Raw genomic sequence first — 18,326 nt, forward strand, 5'->3', positions numbered from 1 at the left:
TATGCGTGGATTATGTGACACCTTCCTACATGCGTGTGTCTCCTCGGAAAAAAATACATTTAGGGGTACGATGGCGCGAGCATGTTCATTGTCTGGGCAAAGCACTTTTGCAAACAGTGCTCCCCGGTTATAACGCAGATTCGGGTGCAGGTGCGGGCACCCCCTCATTATAAGATCTCCCCGAGGACACTGTCGGCTTACCCAATACAATAAATACATTTCTTAACCATTAAACTATTTCATCAGGAAAGTCCCACTGAGCTATATAGATATTCTTCAGAAGCGCCATTGCCACAAATAGCTCAACGAAGTAGCTTATATTCTTGGTTCTTTCGGTAAAGTCACGTAGAAGGGAAATAATAAAATAATAAAAATAAATTCTCATGTTTCGATTGCAACACGAGCAATCATCATCAGGTGTGAAACCCACAGCAAGAACATTTTCTTGTGAAAACCACAGCAAGAAAATGTTCTTGCTGTGGCTTTCACACCTGATGATGATTGCTTGTGTTGCAATCGAAACGTGAGAATTGTATTGTTTTATTATTTTAATATTTCCCTTATGTGGACATTTATCGCAAGCAAAATATTCTTAAACGCACATTTCTGATTGTGGAGGGGAAAAACCGGAGGACCCGGAGAAAAATCCACGCAGCCACGGGGAGAGGAGAGACACGCACACACGTTTTTTCAGTTTCATTTATTTGGTATAGCCCTGTGAGCCATTCGGCTCTTGAATCGGGTGCAACCGCAACAAACAAAAAACATCTTAAAGTGACTATGCAAACAGAAAAATCCAGGAAAAAACTGCAAAGTCTTCCAGAAAAGCACCGTACACCTAATATAGAGCAGACGGCCTTTGTATTATAATTGTTTTTTACCCTTTTATCTGGCAACAAAACTGACACCTTTTTTTACGAGGAGTCATGTTTGCATTGACCACAATACCTGCGGTCGGAATGCAAACAAAAAACACAACTCTGATAATGTATGCACTGTCCTTTAAATTGATTGGCCCACACCCGAGACAGCTTTTCTTAGAGCCTAGTCTCACATGGTGTTGGACCAGATGACGCCAAAAGGCGGTTCCAATGGTGTAAAAGCCTTTTTATTCCTTTCCAGTCCTGGAGTTCCGTCCAACTTGCCAAAGAACGACGAATGTTGCCATCCTATCCGTCCACGTGGATACTCCCATTTAATTTTCGTTTTTAAAACCCTATTACTCAATCTTGATTTGAAGCTTTCGTGACTGCAAGAATCCATACTCTGGTTATTTCGGTAAAGCTCGGTAAAGTTACTCTTTCGACAATTGTTAGTTTTTTCAGCGATGCTGTACAACTTTATCTTATTTACGTTCACCATTACCCATGAAAATGAATATACTGTAATACTTTTCGATTTAAAGCTTTCGTGACTGTAGGGATTCATCTTTTTGGTTCTTTCGGTAAAGTCACGTAGAAGGGAAATAATAAAATAATAAAAATAAAACATAATAAAATAATATAATTTATTATGTTTTATTTTTATTATTGTAATATAATTTATTATGTTTTATTTTTATTATTTTATTATTTCCCTTCTACGTTACTTTACCGAAAGAACCAAGAAGATACTGCAATACATTACAATTCTACAGCTGTACACCTCGCACAGTGAGCAGACAATCACCGCGCTAAGACTCCACAAACGACTGAACTAAGAGTCCAGAAAGACGTGCTCTCAAGCGGACTATACGGTAAGTCCTCTCTTCACGCGGTTCTTCCACGAGGGACTACTTTGCACAACAACGTGGAACGCGCACCGTTGTGACGCGGTTTCTGAGCGGTCGACGACGAACTACTTTCTTGAGCTGAGTGGCTGAGCGGAGTGATACAGTAATGCGGCACCGAACCCGAGGTTATTTGTCGCGATGTCTTCCTGTGGTGTTGTGTGGTGCGTCTGGAAAACCGGAAAACCAATAGGGCTGATTTAAATGGTCAATTCTAGATTTGAAGCTTTCGTGACTGCAAGTATTCATATTCTTAGGTTTTTTCGGTAAAGTCACATAGGTAAAAACATCTAAATTAATAAAAGTAAAATAAAAATCACGACGTTTCGGAGGCAACACAAGCTTCCGTCTTCAGGTGGAACCGTCACAGCACGCTTGCTGCAATCAAGTAAATGAGAGATTCCAAGGGATACTACCCCGTATATATACTGGTTTAGGGGAGGGGGATGGGCCAGGAAGCTTGTGTTGCCTCCGAAACGTCGTGATTTTATTTTACTTTTATAAATTTTTATTTTTTACCTACGTGACTTTACCGAAATAACTTAAATGGTCAATGTAGCAATGTAGTCTGACCGTGATTTTAAACTGGTTTTTTTTTTGGTACCATTAGCAAAGCTTCAAACTTGAGTCAGACGCAAACCAAGGGATTGGTACCTGCAAAGCTTGCCTCAATTGCCCCGTGGGTCTTGCGGGTTTTGTTGGGGCGTGTGAAAATTGCCCCTGCTAAGGGGCCGTCCATAAATGACGTCACGCACCTCGGGGGGGGGGGGGGGTCAGAAATTTGTGACGATGTGTGACGAGGGCGGGGGGGGTTTGAGAAATGTCACGTCACATCAAAATGCGCAACTTTAAATACATATAGACAACACGTTATACTTAATTAAATTGACTTTTAATAAATGTTTTCTCCTACAACATCAGAGTGCAGCGCCACATTAAATATGCACTACAATGACAATAGTTTAAAGTGATTTGAAGCATGTTTTATATTTTTTTGGGGGGGGTGGGGGGAAGAGCTTTGTGACGTCATATTTCAGGGGGGTCTGACTTTTTGTGACGCCGTGTGACTAGGGGGGGGGGGGGGGGTCAAAAATCGTCCAAAATCGTGTGACGTCATTTATGGACGGCCCCGAATTAATTTTGGGCAGTTTGTGGAGAAACTGAGCAAAGTGTGGAAAATTTGATTTCAGGTACATCATGTACATGGACCGTACATGTGTAACTCCTTACGTACAATTGGATGAGTGTTATGGCCCCAAGCGCTGATATTTGAATACAAAACTATAGTGAATAATTTGTAATGTTGAATTTCTAATTGTCCACGTTGTGTAAATACATTTACCAGAGTTTCATTGCAAGTGTGAATGGCCTAAACGCTGTCTGATATTTTAATACAAAACTATAGTGATGAATGATTAGTAATAATGGTACATTTCTAATTGTCCACGTTGTGTAAATACATATTATTGGTTCTTTCGGTAAAGTCACGTAGATATATTTTTAAAAAAATAACATTTAATTATAAATAAAATAAATCATAAAAGCAAAAAACCAACGACGTTTCGATCGCGACACAAGCGGTCTTCATCATTTACCATTAATCGATGGTAAATACATTTACCATCGATACATTTACCATCGATTTCCACTGCATGTGATAACAATAAAGTGCATCGCTTCCGGGTTCCCCCTCCTCACCCTCCCCCCTTCTATTCGCCCGCCCCCTCCCCGCGCTTGCGAATGGCACCGCCCACAACGTCGACAGATCCAGCTGCTGTTTCAAGCAAACCCCGGTGCGGTACCCACCCCCCTAAACGGATCCGGACTCTCACAACAGACCTCGCGTACGTAGTCGCAATCCGCTCCGTGCTCCACCGGAATCTGCTCCGGGATTATAGTTTTTGGATTACCCCCCCCCCTCCCAGAGCGCGAGGGGAGCTTGCAATTCATCGACGCGCGTGACGTCACCCACCACCTCTTCGTCGCCGCCGTCGTCAAAGTGGAGCCATTTGTTGCGCAAACGTCGTGCGAACGTCGCGGGAACGTTATTTTTGTGAGGGGGGAACCCCCCCTCCGCCGCCGCCCCCTTCCCTCCCCCCCACAAATCGCGACGTTTTGCGCGATCGGTGGCTTTCCTCACATTTGTAACAAGATTCATACAGCACAAGTACATCGGTACAGTTTACAATCTTGGCGTCGAATTCCGTTGTGTTGATGTACAAACACAACGTGCGGCACGGTCCTGTCCCTTGCGATTGTTAAGCTGGTGGTGGTGTAACTACCGTCTGTAGAACGTGTGCTTGTGCACTGTGTCGTGTTAATTCAAAATGTGTAACGTTTTGTGTATGTGCCGGTACTGATGTGCTACTTGTCCATGACCGGTACCAGCGGTTTCAAGATCTTCCTCTGCGGAGGAGGAGGAGGAGGTTCGTGAAGGACGCTGCCGTGCAGTTGGGCGAGGCCAAGAGGAGGCGACGCTCACAACAACGAGCGGAGCGCCGGGCGGATAAAATCGCATAAAGTTTGCGCAGTAACAGCACGTGGCAGCTGCTGGGGCTGTCCAGTGACCTCCTGCCAGCGGTCCTTCGACAACGTCACGTGGCCTCAAAGTGCACCTGGCCTGGCACAGCCGCTGCGGTGACGTCACGGCCACTGAGCGGTCATTGTTGTTGATGGGGGGTAGCTGGGGACATACGCCTTTTGGCGTCATCTGGTCCAACACCAATGGAGACTAGGCTCTAAGAAAAGCTGTCTCGGGTGTGGACCAATCAACTTCAAGGACAGTGCATATCATTATCATCATCAGAGTTGTTTCTTTTTGTTTGCATTTTGACTGCTTGTCTTGTGGTTATTGCAAACATGATGCCTTGTATGTACCAGTTGAAAAGGTAAAAACCTATTACTATAGCTGGGGCTGGTTTGTCGACACATCTGACTCCATAGAAGTCGAAGCAAGTGGGGCGATGGGTCTGCTGCTGCTGTTGTTGTTGTTGCTGTAGCCCACGTTGTAATGCAACCACGTGTGTGCGTCTCGTCCGGCTAGCCGTGTCAGTGCAACTCGAATTCGGCGACCGGAGAAATTTCAATCCACTTGCGGGTCCCCCTTGTGGTAAGTCCGCTGATGGATTAAGGGCCTCCTCCTTAAGCCCACGTGTGGGGTGATTTGACCATACTTCACCGGGAGTTAAGCCGGGTCTTTTTTTGCCAGCGCGACATCCCCATCCTCGGCTTCGGAACGCTTCGCTAATAAGGCGATCGGAGTCGTGGGCTATATTTAAGTGCCGTCTTGCAAACTCGCCTCTTCAATCTGGCCTTTAACCCCGCCTAAGTTCTGGCCCGTTTACCCAGCTGCTTCTGTTTTGTTTCCTGGACAGTGGCGTGTTGGGGTCTACAAATGAAATCCGCCTTTTAAACGTGAATAATTATTATTGCTGTTGTTTAGTATTAACCACACGGATACAGGCCGGATTTTGCTGAAGGGAAAGATGTGGCAACATAAAAGTAGAGCACAGCGATGGATGTTGCGGACACTGCCCTCTGTTGCCCACCTGGCAGCGATGTCTCGGCTGTAAAGCCTCACACTTTCTAGCCAGATGTATTGCTGTGCGGCGGTTATTATACATTTTAGAAGTCCACAGCTCAAAGCCAGTTTAATCTACTCGGGCTGGTTTTTGTTGTTGCCATTATGAGCCAAGGGCTAACAATGTGTGGGCCCTGTAGGTGCGCAAGGAATTTAGATTGATTTTTTTGGCCTAACAGGAGGTCGAGAGGGCTTTTATGAGCAATTTTCCACGGAGGCTGAGTGCTCCTAAATGCTGAATTTAGTATCGATAATACGTTTATCAGAAAAAAGCCCTGAAATATTTACTACACTGAATTAGAAAAAAGGGTAATGTGGTCCACTAAACACCCTAACATTTAAATTCAGTGGCCTTTAACAAGATGGTAGCCCATTGAGGTCTCCTTGTGTTTGAAGTAATTTAACCAGGAGAGGGCACATCGAGATTAATTATCTTGTAAGCGATATACTTTATTTAACCGAGTACAACGGATATTTTTCACTTGCAAGGAAAACTCTATTGATAGTCTATTTTCACGTGGACGATTAACCATAATTTGCAATTTTACTTGTAATCATTTATCACGTAGCATTTGTGCCTTTAAAAAAAATACCAAGTCTTTACCTAAGCAACGGAAATTAGGTCTTTGATGTCAAATGTCAGTTCCTCCACAAACTGCCCAAAGCATGAGCAAAGCCGATTTTCTCACGGGCCAACAAAAGCCGCAAGAACCACGGGGAAATTGAGGCAGCAGTAGAACTGACAAAGGCAGCTCTTGCAGGTGCCAATCTTAGTTGTGTCTGACACAAGTTTGAAGCTTTGCTAATGGTAAAAAAAGACTTTAAAATCACCGCGAGACTGCATTGACATCCACCGCACGGAAACAAACGTCGTCAAGCCATCGGTCACCCTAAACCAGAACAACAAAACTAAAACTGAAAGAACTGTAAATGAAATATAAACTCCAAGTGATTCGACACAAATCGAATGGAAGCTGGTCACCACCATCATCATCATCACCATCCATGAGCAGATAGTCCATAGGTGTCCACTGCACATTTTGTCATTTGTTGCCACTTTCCTCTCGTGCCAATATGCTCAGGTAGTGGGACAACCTCCTTGCACTAATCTCTTATGTCGTCGTCAAGCCGTTCCCTGTGAAGTCTTCCTCTCTTCCCGGTTGTTTCCGTTTTTCTGAACAACAATAACACGTGGAAGCTGGTGAGAATGAAACATTGAAACTGGAAGGAAAAAAAACCTAAACGGGAAAAGTGCAACAAATGAAGGCCGAAACAAACGCCTGGGACAGAAACTGTAGCCGGATCACGATGGCATCGTCGCAGCAGCAGCAGCAGCCGTGCGGGCGCTACGTGTACTGGTCGGACATGGAGACGCTAGCGTTGCTCTCCATCATCGAGGGCATGGGTGTCGTGTCCCAGCTGGACGCCAAGCGCCAGCGCAACGCGCACATCTTCGAGGCGGCGCGCGTGCAGATGGCACGCCGCGGCTTCTTCCGCCCCATCCAGCAAATCCGCTACCGCTGGAAGACGCTCAAGAGCCTCTACCACAAGCAGAAGGCTGCGGCGGCGGCCGGTGAGTGTCGGCGGCGTGGCCGTGGCGTGCTCGTGAGTCACGATGGTGGCGTGCTGGTGAGTGGCCGTGCTGTGCCGGTGAGTGGCGGTGGTGTGGCGTGCTGGTCAGTGGCAGTGGTATGCTGGTGAGTGGTGTGGCAGTGGCGTGCCGGTGAGTGGCAGTGGCGTGCTGGTGAGTGGCGGTGGCATGCCGGTGAGTGGCAGTGGCGGTGCTGTGCCGGTGAGTGGCGGTGGTGTGGCGTGCCGGTGAGTGGCAGTGGCGGTGGCGTGCTGGTGATTGGCGGTGGCGTGGCGGTGTTGGCTCCCCGCCCCCCCCGGTGCGTGGAGCAGTGGCTCTGTGAAGACCGGAGGTGGGATTCCGTTTAAATCCCAGCTGTTTGCAAAGTTGTTGATGGCTTAATAGAAAAAAAAAATGGCATCTACGTACTTTAATCGATAAGGTTGACACGTGCGCGGTGAGAACGCACGTGGCGCTTGCTATAACGCGGGTTAGTGGGGGGAGGGCAAGTGTGACCGTACCCACGCTTTGCCCCACCCGCTGTCGACAGGGTTGGCATGCATGCCACCGCCGCCACCGCATGACGTTTACCGCCCGACGTTGCAGGAGTCCAGATGGCGTTCCGGTTTATGAAGGGCATGCAGCGACTGCTGGAGCCCTGCACGGTCACAGGGCCCTCTTCTCCCGCTCCGCCTCTGCCACCGCTGGAGGGGCCTCCTCCCACCGAGCCGTCACACGGCTCGTCCGCAACCGGTGAGGCCGGGAGAGGCGGCCTGTGAAGGCCCTAGGTTTAAATAGCAGTCACAATATAGAGAAGCAGACAATGCCTCCCACACCACCACCCTTCCCGTGTCTGTCTCTTTCGAATATTCCAATGTAGGACCACGGAGCTTCGGAAATTTTTTGACGTCAGCTCTGGCTGCTTGTGGTTTTTCGCCGCCCCGCGTGAAAACTGCTAGTTGCAAATTGTAATTTTTTTCATGCAATTGCCATAAATTAAGCTAGAAAAATGTAAGTAATTTTTTTGTTTTTATGAAATAAAAATTGTACACATCTCGTCAGCCACAAATAAATTGTGATAAACAGTTACAAAGTAATACAGAACTGATATCGCGATAATCGTCACGTCGGCAAAATTAACTTCGCATCGTAAAGTGAAATTTTTGAAACCCAGGTAAAATCGCGGTAACGGATTAACGGCCTACAATTAAATCCGTTGTCAAATCTCTTAAGCTAAGCGTGCCGTGGGGCCTGTATAGTGGGGAGGCACAGCCCACTCCACGCGGGCCGAATGGAGGGTTTGCGAAGCGGCATGCTTGACCTCGCATGACATGTGCTCGTCCGCCTGTAACCGCGACCGCACCCCCTAGCTTGCGGCTCATCAGTTGTCATTTTGGCAGCTTCGCCATTGGCGGGAGGTGGAGGTGAAGAAGCGGGAGCGGTGGCGCTGCAACGGCACCTGCACGAAGACAAACGCCCGCAGGTGATGGCACAACCTCACAGACACCACCTGGAGCCACAGGCACCACAGCCAGCGACCAGCAGCGGTTATTTTCTCTTGTACACGAGATAGCCGGACGCTCGGTCTAATTCCAAGCGTGCATCTCTCCACGTCTCTTTATGCACTGACTTGTATGTAGGTATGTATGTTGTATGTATGTTGTATGTATGTTGTATGTATGTTGTATTTATGTTGAACATCTTTTGCACCATACGTAGCCAATAGCTCCTCTAGGCATTTGTTCCATTTTCTTTGTCAATGTCCTTGCTTCTTCTTCGCATGGGGAGGTCTTCTTACTGGACAATACTGTCAGGAAACCTCCAGCTGTCTCTCTTACTGCTGCTGCTGCTCCTTTGCCCAGGGAACTCTGCTCAATGACTGATGAACAAAACAAAAACGCTCCCATTTGTTGGGGTTGCCCAGTTTGGATCTCGCCACGGCGGTGAGATGTTAACTACCTCGCCTGGTATACAGGGGGCCGTGAGTTCGATCCCAACGCTGATGTTTGTATATTTGGAGTTTGCATGTCTGTTGAACTTCTTCCGCACTGTACGTAACCAACCGCGATAATCGGAAGTGCATTTCTATCTCCCCGTGGTCGTGTGCATTTGTCTCCGGGTCCTCCGGTTTTTCCCTCCACATTTAGACTCAACATCACACGTTTAGAGTATTAGGATGCTATACATTTTCACGTGATAAGCCACTTCGTTGAGCTATCATTTGTGGCCAGGTCGCTTCTGAAAAAGAGCTATTATAGCTCAGTGGGCCTTACCTGGTAAAATAAAAACTAGTTTTAATTTAGTTTAGACTGGAAGCGCCATGCGGTCGTGGGTTGTGGGTCACGCTCTGCCGAGATGAAGATCTCCTCTCTGCCGGGCCCCGAGTGATTTCTTGACGCGTGCCGTGCCCCCGGCAGCCACAGCTACTGAAGGAGGAGGAGGTTTGTCCAGCGGTGAAGGTGGAGCTGCTGGTGATGGAGGAGGAGGAGGACGTGGAAGTGGGGATAGAGGCCAGACAACTGCAGCACCAGCAGCAACAAGAGGACAATTCGGGAGTGCCTGTCTGTGAGGATTACGCACCCGGGGTAAGTGAAGATAATTGAAATGTGCTTCCGTGACACGAGCGAGTAGGTTGTCACGGTTGTGCTGCATCGCTCTCCGAAGTGTGTTCACGTTGTACCGGCGAGCGTCTTCGGTAGATTCCCGGCACGTGGATCAAAACGTCGGACATCGTGCCGAACAACACGCGGCGCAGCCGGAAGACACGTCTGGGAGAGTTTGGATTTTGACGAGATTTTGACATCCATATTGGCTTGATTCACCAACTTGAATCGTTCCACAAGTTTTTTTTGCGTAAAATCATTGGGTGGGCTGGCTTACACCCATCCATCAACTCGCCACGCATGCTTTATTTTTGCTTGTCTTGTACGCAATTCTAATATGAATAGCTGTGCTCTTGGCATAACGTTGGAATTATCGTGGGGCAGTGCGTCACACTGCGCGTGTTAAGAGACTGGCCTGCGGCCAGACGTATATCGCAGAGTCCTTCGAGATACTTTTTCTATTTTCTGCACTCAGGAGGGTGCTGCCACAGACAAACGTTCATCGCATACTCTTCGGTTCTTTCGGTAGAGTCACATAGATAGAAAATTAATAGATCACGACGTTTCGATCTCAACACAAGCAACCGTCATCCGGTGAGGCAAACGCAGCAGGAGAACTGCTGACGCAGGAGGTAATCTAAGATGATTATTTTTCTTAATTCTCCAAGGTATAATTTAGCTGAATTTAGTGATTTTTTTTCCTTTTTCAAAATTTTCCCTCTTTTCCCAAATGTTCCACCTCCTCTACCCCGAAACTTTTCTTATCGTGCTATCGGCATCGTGTCACATGGAAAGGAATCTATTGGCCCATGTGTTAGACAAAATCCCGGGGGGGCAGAGGCTCACACAGAGACCCATAGTTTGTTGTCCTTCCCTCGCACCTTTGACTAGCATGGTTGGCTACGTACGGCGCGAAAGAAGTTCAACATACACACATTTGGACTTTACTTGGTGAAAAAAAAAGTTTCATTTGTGTTTATGTTTTAAAGTGATTTGTTTACTGTAATAGGTTTTTACCCTTTTATCTGGCACCAAAACTGACACCTTTATACAAGGGATCATGTTTGCAATAACCACAACACAAGCAGTCAAAATGCAAACAAACAGAGACAACTCTGTTAATGATATGCACTGTCCTTGAAATTGATTGGTCCACACCCGAGACAGCTTTTCTTAGAGCCTAGTCTCACATGGTGTTGGACCAGATGACGCCAAAAGGCGTACAACTCAAAAACAGCTCACTATCAGAGTATTGAGAGCTCGGGGTAAGCATTTACATTGAGACCTCCTTTGCCAGTAGCAAGAAATAGTAATAGGTTTTAACCCTTTTATCTGGCACCAAAACTGACACCTTTATACAAGGGATCATGTTTGGACCAATCAATTTCAAGGACAGTGCATATCATTATCAGAGTTGTCTCTGTTTGTTTGCATTTTGGCTGCTTGTGTTGTGGTTATTGCAAACATGATCCCTTGTATAAAGGTGTCAGTGTTGGTGCCGGATAAAAGGGTGAAAACCTATTACTATATCTTACTACTGGCAAAGGAGGTCTCATAATGATTTGTTTACCTTTCCTATACTTTGCGCTCCTATCGTGTTTTTGTTTGTTGCAACGTTCTGAACCCATCCCTACTGGACGTCTGTGAAAAAGAGCTTCATAAGCTCCTCGGATTCCCACAGTGTAAGTGAACATTGTCACGGAACTCCCAAATAAATCCTTCGAGCTGCGTTTGCATTCGTTCCACAGTAGGGGGCACACTTCACTCAGGCACCCTGTTCATACCTCAACAATTGTCAAAATTGGACATCGGCCAAGATGAGTGAAGAAGGAACGGAATTTTTCGATTTAAAGCTTTCGTGACTGCAGGGATTCATCTTCTTGGTTCTTTCGGTAAAGTCACGTAGAAGGGAAATAATAAAATAATAAAAATAAAACATAATAAAATAATTCTCACGACGTTTCGGCCACAACGCAAGCAGCCGCTCTCAGGTGGAGAACAGGACTCTGTCTCCTCGACAGACCTGTCCTCCACCTGAGGACGGCTGCTTGCGTTGTGGCCGAAACGTCGTGAGAATTATTTTATTATGTTTTATTTTAATTATTTTATTATTTCCATTCTACGTGACTTTACCGAAAGAACCAAGAAGAAAAAAGGAACGTAATGTTTCACAATCGGCTGTTTTTGCACGGTCATCAACGACTGGCCTGCGACCTTTAAACCCGTGGCACTGGAGGGGCCCCCGCTTCAACCGCGGGTGGTTGCGCCGGTGCCAGCTCACAGCTCTGACCTCCGAGCCACCGGGGACGTAGTCTTGAGACGCGGTTGCGTTTTAGCCGCGCTGTATGAATCCGGAACGGTTGTGTATTTGCAGCCAATTGGAGACCATCAACCCGCTACGCTGGAAAAAAACGGTTAAATAAGGGTGCTGCGGTGGTGAGATGTTAACCGTCACGCCTGGTATACGGGAGGTCGTGGGTTAAATCCCGACCCTGACGCCTGTATATTTGGAGTTTGTGGGTCTCTCTCTCCCCGTGGTCATGTGGATTTTCCTCTGGGTCGTCTGTTTTTCCCCTCCACATTTAGAAGCAAGAGTATTTAACTGCCGTACATTTCCGCATGATGATAAGCCACTTTGTCGAGCTATCATTTGTGGCCAGGTCGCTTCTGAAAAGGAGCTATTATAGCTCAGTGGGCCCTACCTGGTGAAATAAAAAGAAATAGTTTAGTGTTAGTTTAATCACGGGTGGCCAAATCATCGTATCGACCCGGAGTTGTGATGTCAGCGGTGCCCACTTGGCTTCTTGCACGTACGTGGCCATTACGAGCCTCTTGAGCCAAGAGCGCGACCACCGCTGTGATTTAACGTCTTTGTTTGTTCCCCATTAGGCCAGTCGGCCGTCACACTTTGTCGCAGGGCTGTTGGGAGCTGCTACGCGTCGGTGGCGGATCTGGAAACATCTCAAGGGGAGGGGTGGGGGCGAGGGTGGACGGGTGGGCAGGGGGAGGCGATCCTCAAATTACAAGCCTTTTAAATCGGATCCCAACGTTGATAAAACCACGTGCAATGTCTATTCTCTGATAAGAAAATACTTTCTGGGTCTCGGGGCTATCTACCCCGTCGCCCCCTCCCCCCCTCTCCTTATTCCCACCACCGCTGTGCATGTGGGCTAATGCCAGGGCTAGTGGTAATGATGATCTACTACTACGTGGCATGCTGTCACACACGTGTATCGAAGGGCTAACGACCCACTCCCCCTCTGTGGCGCACCTCTTGACGGCAGCTGAAGGAGGAGGCGGCGACTCTTCAGGAGGCAGAGTTCGCAGTGTCCGTCAAAGTGGAGCTGGCAGAGGAGGAGGTCGAAGCCAGGGGTGGAGCCCATGCATCCGCCAGGGATGACTTCTATTCCACCACCACCACGTCGTCGTCGTCACAGCAGCAGCAGCAGCAGCGACGACACCACAGAAGCGGGCGGCTGCTGCGGAGAGAAGGCACGCGGGTCAGGGGTCGTGACCCTGCCGCGACCCCCCCACCACCCCCCTGGGAGGACGGACTGCATGGGGGTAACGGCAAACGTACGGACTGGTGAACGAGCGCGCACGCGTTGTGTGTTTCCTTCTGTGCGGGGTGCGGTAACGCAGCGGTTAGTGCACTGCTCTATGAATCCGTCGACCTGAGTTCGATTCTGGCTCACGGCCAATACCGGTGACGATTATCTGAACCGGCCCTGGGCCTCCCCTAGGTCGACTCGGCCTCAAATGAGTAACCTAGTGCTGTGTTTAAACATCGCCACTGGGGAGACAAAGGCGCGGTGTTGGCCACCCACCCCCTCGTGTTCCATGCCGGCCTCCATAGATGCTCGCGAACAGCACTTGCCCCAACAGTCTGTTAAGGCTATACAGGGGAATCTTTGTTTCTGCGCTTGTGCGTACTCGTGCGTGTGCAGGCGTGCGAGCGCGCAGTGGCCGCGCATCCCCGTCCCTGCAGCAGGAGCTGGTGCTGCTGATGCGCGAGCAGGTGGCGCTGATGCGCCAGCAGCTGCTGCTCATGCGGAGGTTCGAGCGCAGGGATGAACGGCGGCGCTCGTGGCGGGCGCGGCGCGGCCTCCCCCCCCGCGCCGGGTCCCTCTGTTCCACGCTGGGCCTCCCGCCCGGCCGATCGCGAGGGCCCGCGGGCCCCCGCGGTCGGCACGGCCCTCCGGACCCCAGAACGCCTCTCGCCGCGGAGACGTCGAGGGCGGACGCGGGCGGACGAGGAGTTCGCCCTGCGATGGAGGCAGACCGCGCCGCCAGAGGTTCTGACGAACAGACGGCTGCCGCTACGGGAAAGCTGAGCGTCTGAGACGGAATAAAAAAACTCCTCGAGGAATCGACTAAAAAAAAAGAAAACTACATTTTTTTATTTTACCAGGTAAGGCCCACTGACTCGTATCGCTCTTTTTCAGAAGTGACCTGGCTGTCACAAATGATAGCGCAACCAAGTGGCTTATCGTGTGGACATTTACAGCAGCCAAATACTCTGAACGCGTGTTGATTCTGAATGCGGAGGAAAAACGCGGAGGACCTGGAGAAAAATCCACGCAACCACAGGGAGAAATATGCAAGGTCTGGATCGAACCCACAACCTCCTGTATACCAGGCGAGGGATTTAACATCTTGCAGATTCGTGCAGCGTCTTTGTAGAATCAGAATCTTTATTCCTGGAGAAATCCGATGAGCTATGAAGCTCTTTTTCACAGATGTCTATTAGGGGCAGGTCAGAACGTGACAACAACAAACGGTGCAAAAACACGATAGCAGTTCAACGTATAGGAAAGGTGAGCAAATCACCAATAAATAAATGCATAAAATGGATAAAGTATATAAGTTCAAATTGCATAAGTGCACCAACTCCCAAGCTTTGGCAAGGCAGCAAAACAACAGCAAGGAACAATTCCAGACCACAGCAAGATAACAAACGCAGTCCCTCAATATCCAACAGTATCCAACACGAGATTGTCTTGAAGCGATGAACTGCTGGCAGTGCGGAAGCTGACGGGGGTATCTGTTGGGGCAAGACTCGTCTTCGTATCTGCGACGTCGATTTACCACCGATTCGTGTTTCCCAAGTTTTGTACAATACGCGAATCACTGTGGCCAATTGTCTTCAATAGTGGCGATTTCGTGATGGCAACACAACTTGACACTTAAGTTGAAATCGTGCAGAGGTACCGAACTGTTTCCGCATAGAACGTGAACACGTGCAAAACACACACGAACAGTAAAATAAAATATGAATTACCCTAGTCTCTCCACAGTGCTGACATTTACACCTTGCACCAGGAGAATGTATGATTGTTGAACTTCTTTCGCACCGTACATAGCCAAGCGTGCTAATCGGAGGTGCGGAGAAGCTCATGACCAGTGCTGTTTTCACGATTGATGTTAGCCATGGCCAGGAATCGAACTTGGACCTCGACGTCTGTAGTGCAGATCGCTGACCATCATTACAGCACTACTCCCCACTGCACCACAAGGAACACGTGAATGTATAAATTAATTGGACTGCACGTGTATGGGTGTCGGCTTCGACAGAAATGAGCAAATATTGATAAACGTGGTCTTCATTGAAAGGTCAGAGGGCAACGGAATTGGCTGGGTGACCCTTGACCTTGAGAAATGAAAATGTGTACTGCTGCAAGGACTGACCCAACAACTGAGATTGCTACGAAACACTCTCCGCATGGCTTTTATTTTTTCCCTAGCTGTAGATTTTTCGGTACAGCCGTGGTGCAAAAAGAGAACGTAATTGTGAACTGAACCCCACCATCACCACCGCCACCCGCCCGACAATTTGACAATCGGACGCCATAGATCGAAAGTAACGGAGGTGTTGGTCAACCAATCTGTTACGTTTATTTCGCTAATTGTTTATTAGAGAGCATCGTCGCTGAGTTTTTTCCATGGTAGGATGGACTTTTAGCACTATCCAAGTGCACAGTGGAACGTATGTACGTTGAACTTCTTTTGCATCGTACGTAGCTAACCGTGCTAATCGGAGGTGCAAGAGGACGACAACAAACTAAACACAAAAAGCAGTTGTATTGGAATGAGTTTACAATCTAGATTTAAAAGTGCACAACTCCAGTGGCTTCTTAGTATAGGAATAGCATTCCAGATGGCCGCAGAAACACATCTGAAATCATGCGATGCAGTGACCGTCTTTTGTTCGATGGCAAGCCACAAGCCGCTGTGAGGATGCCCAGAGTTTGTGCGATGGGTAATGCTTTTTGACGAGATGTAACAGGTTTGGAGATTGAGTTAATTCAAACATAAACTCACAGCCCTTTGTCAATTCATTGCAGTATGAAAGCCACCCCATGCTGTGTCGCCACATTGGTCATGAGGGTTTTGAGCATACTTCACCACGCTGGTCAGTGCAGGACATGCAGGACCATTTCAGATATCATGCGCCATCGATGTTAACCGTGAACGGGATTAGAGAGCACCCCCTCCAAATTATATAGGGTATAAATTTCGATTTAAAACTTTCGTGACTGCAGGGATTCATCTTCTTGGTTATTTCGGTAAAGTCACGTAGAAGGGAAATAATAAAATAATAAAAATAAAACAATAAAATAATTCTCACGACGTTTCGGCCACAACGCTGTCTACCCGACAGACCTGGTCTTCACCTGAGGACGGCTGCTTGCGTTGTGGCCGAAACGTCGTGAGAATGATTTTATTATGTTTTATTTTTATTATTTTATTATTTCCCTTCTACGTGACTTTACCAAAAGAACCAAGAAGATATATAGGGTATCTTGGCCTACTCTTGCACGCTGGCCGGACGCCTTAGGGGAGGGTTGGAGTGCCCACACTTTACCCCACCACACGCGACATGGCCATTCATACTCTTTAGTAGACATCGATGGAGGGGGATTTTAAAATAAAAAGACACGTGTTCGTTGTTTAAACTGCCGCACTGGGAGATGGAATCGAGCCGGCGACACCTGGATTGCAAGTCCGTTGTGCCACCTAGGGTTAGCTGTAATTTTTCATTATACGATTTTAATACAACGTTACATTTGACGATCTCATGATTTGTTTGTAATATAAATTTTACCTGTATTAGAAAAAAAAGTTTTGCTGGCTGGCGTGGACGGATGGGTCACGTCCAACGGATGTGCAGCCCTCTGAGTCGTTCAAGAAGATAGCTTGAAAGTCAGTAAACTGCAGTTCACTCGGCATGAACCTGCTATGGGGTTTCCAATGGTTCTTACTTCAGAATCTACATTTCACACTCAACGCACGTTGCTGTCAGAGGACGACGTAGCATCATCAATGTGTGGTCAGTTACGCCGGAGAACGTTTTTAAAAAGTGCTAATTTAACGGGTGACGGTATTTTGTTTGAAATAGCTAAAAACTTTTATTAAGATTGTGTACAAAATACAACAATTGCCGCAGTTTTGCAATTTCATATCTCGTCAGGGAAACGAAACGTTTTTAAGGAACTGAATTAAACGCGATGAACGATTTCCTACCGGCGTGACTACGATGACGACGACGCTGTCGGAAACGGGACGACGCGGCCCCCTCCGATCGCGGGCCTTGCTCTCGTCGCGGCGATCCTGGCTCCGGCAAAAAAAAAAAACTCACCACCCCCCCCCCCCCCCCAAAAAATGTTTTTCTCCCGCACCAACACCAGACCCTCTCCATACCCGCAGCAACAGCCCGGTGCGGAAAAACGCCTCCCATTACCGCAGATTGATAGATACAATTTGACGGAGCCGCGTAACTAATTGCGGTGCGAATTCTGCCCAAAACCAACATCAATCCAGCGAGATGGGGGGGAGTGGGAGGGAGTCAGGAAGGGGGGGGGGCACCCCCCACCCCGCCCTTACTCCCCCTCGCCAACCCCCCCCCATCTCCCACCACCTCCGCTCCCGCACGTGAACGCGGCGCGCTCGGGCAATAAATCACGCTTGACGCGCCGCGCCGCTTTCATTTTTCAATCGGCTTTGACGCAGTGGAGGGAAATCGGGGTGGGGGGTGGGTGGGGGGGCTTGGGGGAGATGGGGGTGGTGATGGTTCGTGAGCCCGCCAGCCGGGCAATTACACCCCGAGTTAACTCCACGCGCAGTGTCCCAGCAGCAGCAGCAGCAGCAGCAACTGCTGCTGCTGCTGCAAGAGGCGTAGGAAGGAGCATTGGGATGGATAAGCAGATGGAGCATGAGAAGCCAACCGTGCTAATCGCAGCTCCGATTATCGCGGTTGGCTACGTGCGGTGCGAAAGAAGTTCAGCATGAACCACCGCAATACGTTGGGAGCGCCGGTGACGCACTGCACGAGAAGCGTCAACAGAAGCGGAACGAGGAGGAGCAGAACCATAATCGGCAAACGCAGCAGTAGCGGCATCAGCAGCAGCTGTGCACTGGCTGTGTGGAAGGTGGTTTGTGTTTGGTACAATGCACTGGCCAAAAAAACTGACTGACTCCAAGCATAGAATCCTGTGCAAGGTGAATATAACTCGTGGTAAATTGGCGTCTAAACTATTACGGACGGATTTCGATTTAAAGCTTTCGTGACTGCATGGATTCATCTTCTTGGTTATTTCGGTAAAGTCACATAGAAGGGAAATAATAAAATAATAAAGATTAAACATAATAAAATACAATTCTCACGACGTTTCGGCCACAACGCAAGCAGCCGTCCTCAGGCGAAGAACAGGTCTGTCGGAAAGACAGCGTCTCATTCAGACGCTGTCTTTCACCTGAGGACGGCTGCTTGCGTTGTGGCCGAAACGTGAGAATTGTATTTTATGA

The 18,326-nt window shown here is 48.3% G+C and overlaps 1 protein-coding gene across 1 annotated transcript; it reads left to right on the forward strand.

Annotated features, from left to right (window-relative positions):
• Positions 1 to 2,917: 2,917 nt before the first annotated feature.
• LOC144735112 (uncharacterized) lies at positions 2,918 to 17,042 on the forward strand. The gene is made up of 7 exons (XM_078617527.1): positions 2,918 to 3,943; positions 4,157 to 6,921; positions 7,525 to 7,671; positions 8,319 to 8,401; positions 9,336 to 9,503; positions 12,806 to 13,097; positions 13,469 to 17,042. Exons 2-7 carry the CDS (start codon positions 6,609 to 6,611, stop codon positions 13,861 to 13,863), a joined length of 1,398 nt encoding a protein of 465 aa, XP_078473653.1. The 5' UTR covers positions 2,918 to 3,943; positions 4,157 to 6,608; the 3' UTR covers positions 13,864 to 17,042.
• Positions 17,043 to 18,326: the final 1,284 nt, after the last annotated feature.

This window comes from Lampetra planeri, chromosome 54, assembly GCF_965212315.1.
Source record: "Lampetra planeri chromosome 54, kcLamPlan1.2.h2, whole genome shotgun sequence".
Taxonomy (NCBI): Eukaryota; Metazoa; Chordata; class Hyperoartia; order Petromyzontiformes; family Petromyzontidae; genus Lampetra; species Lampetra planeri.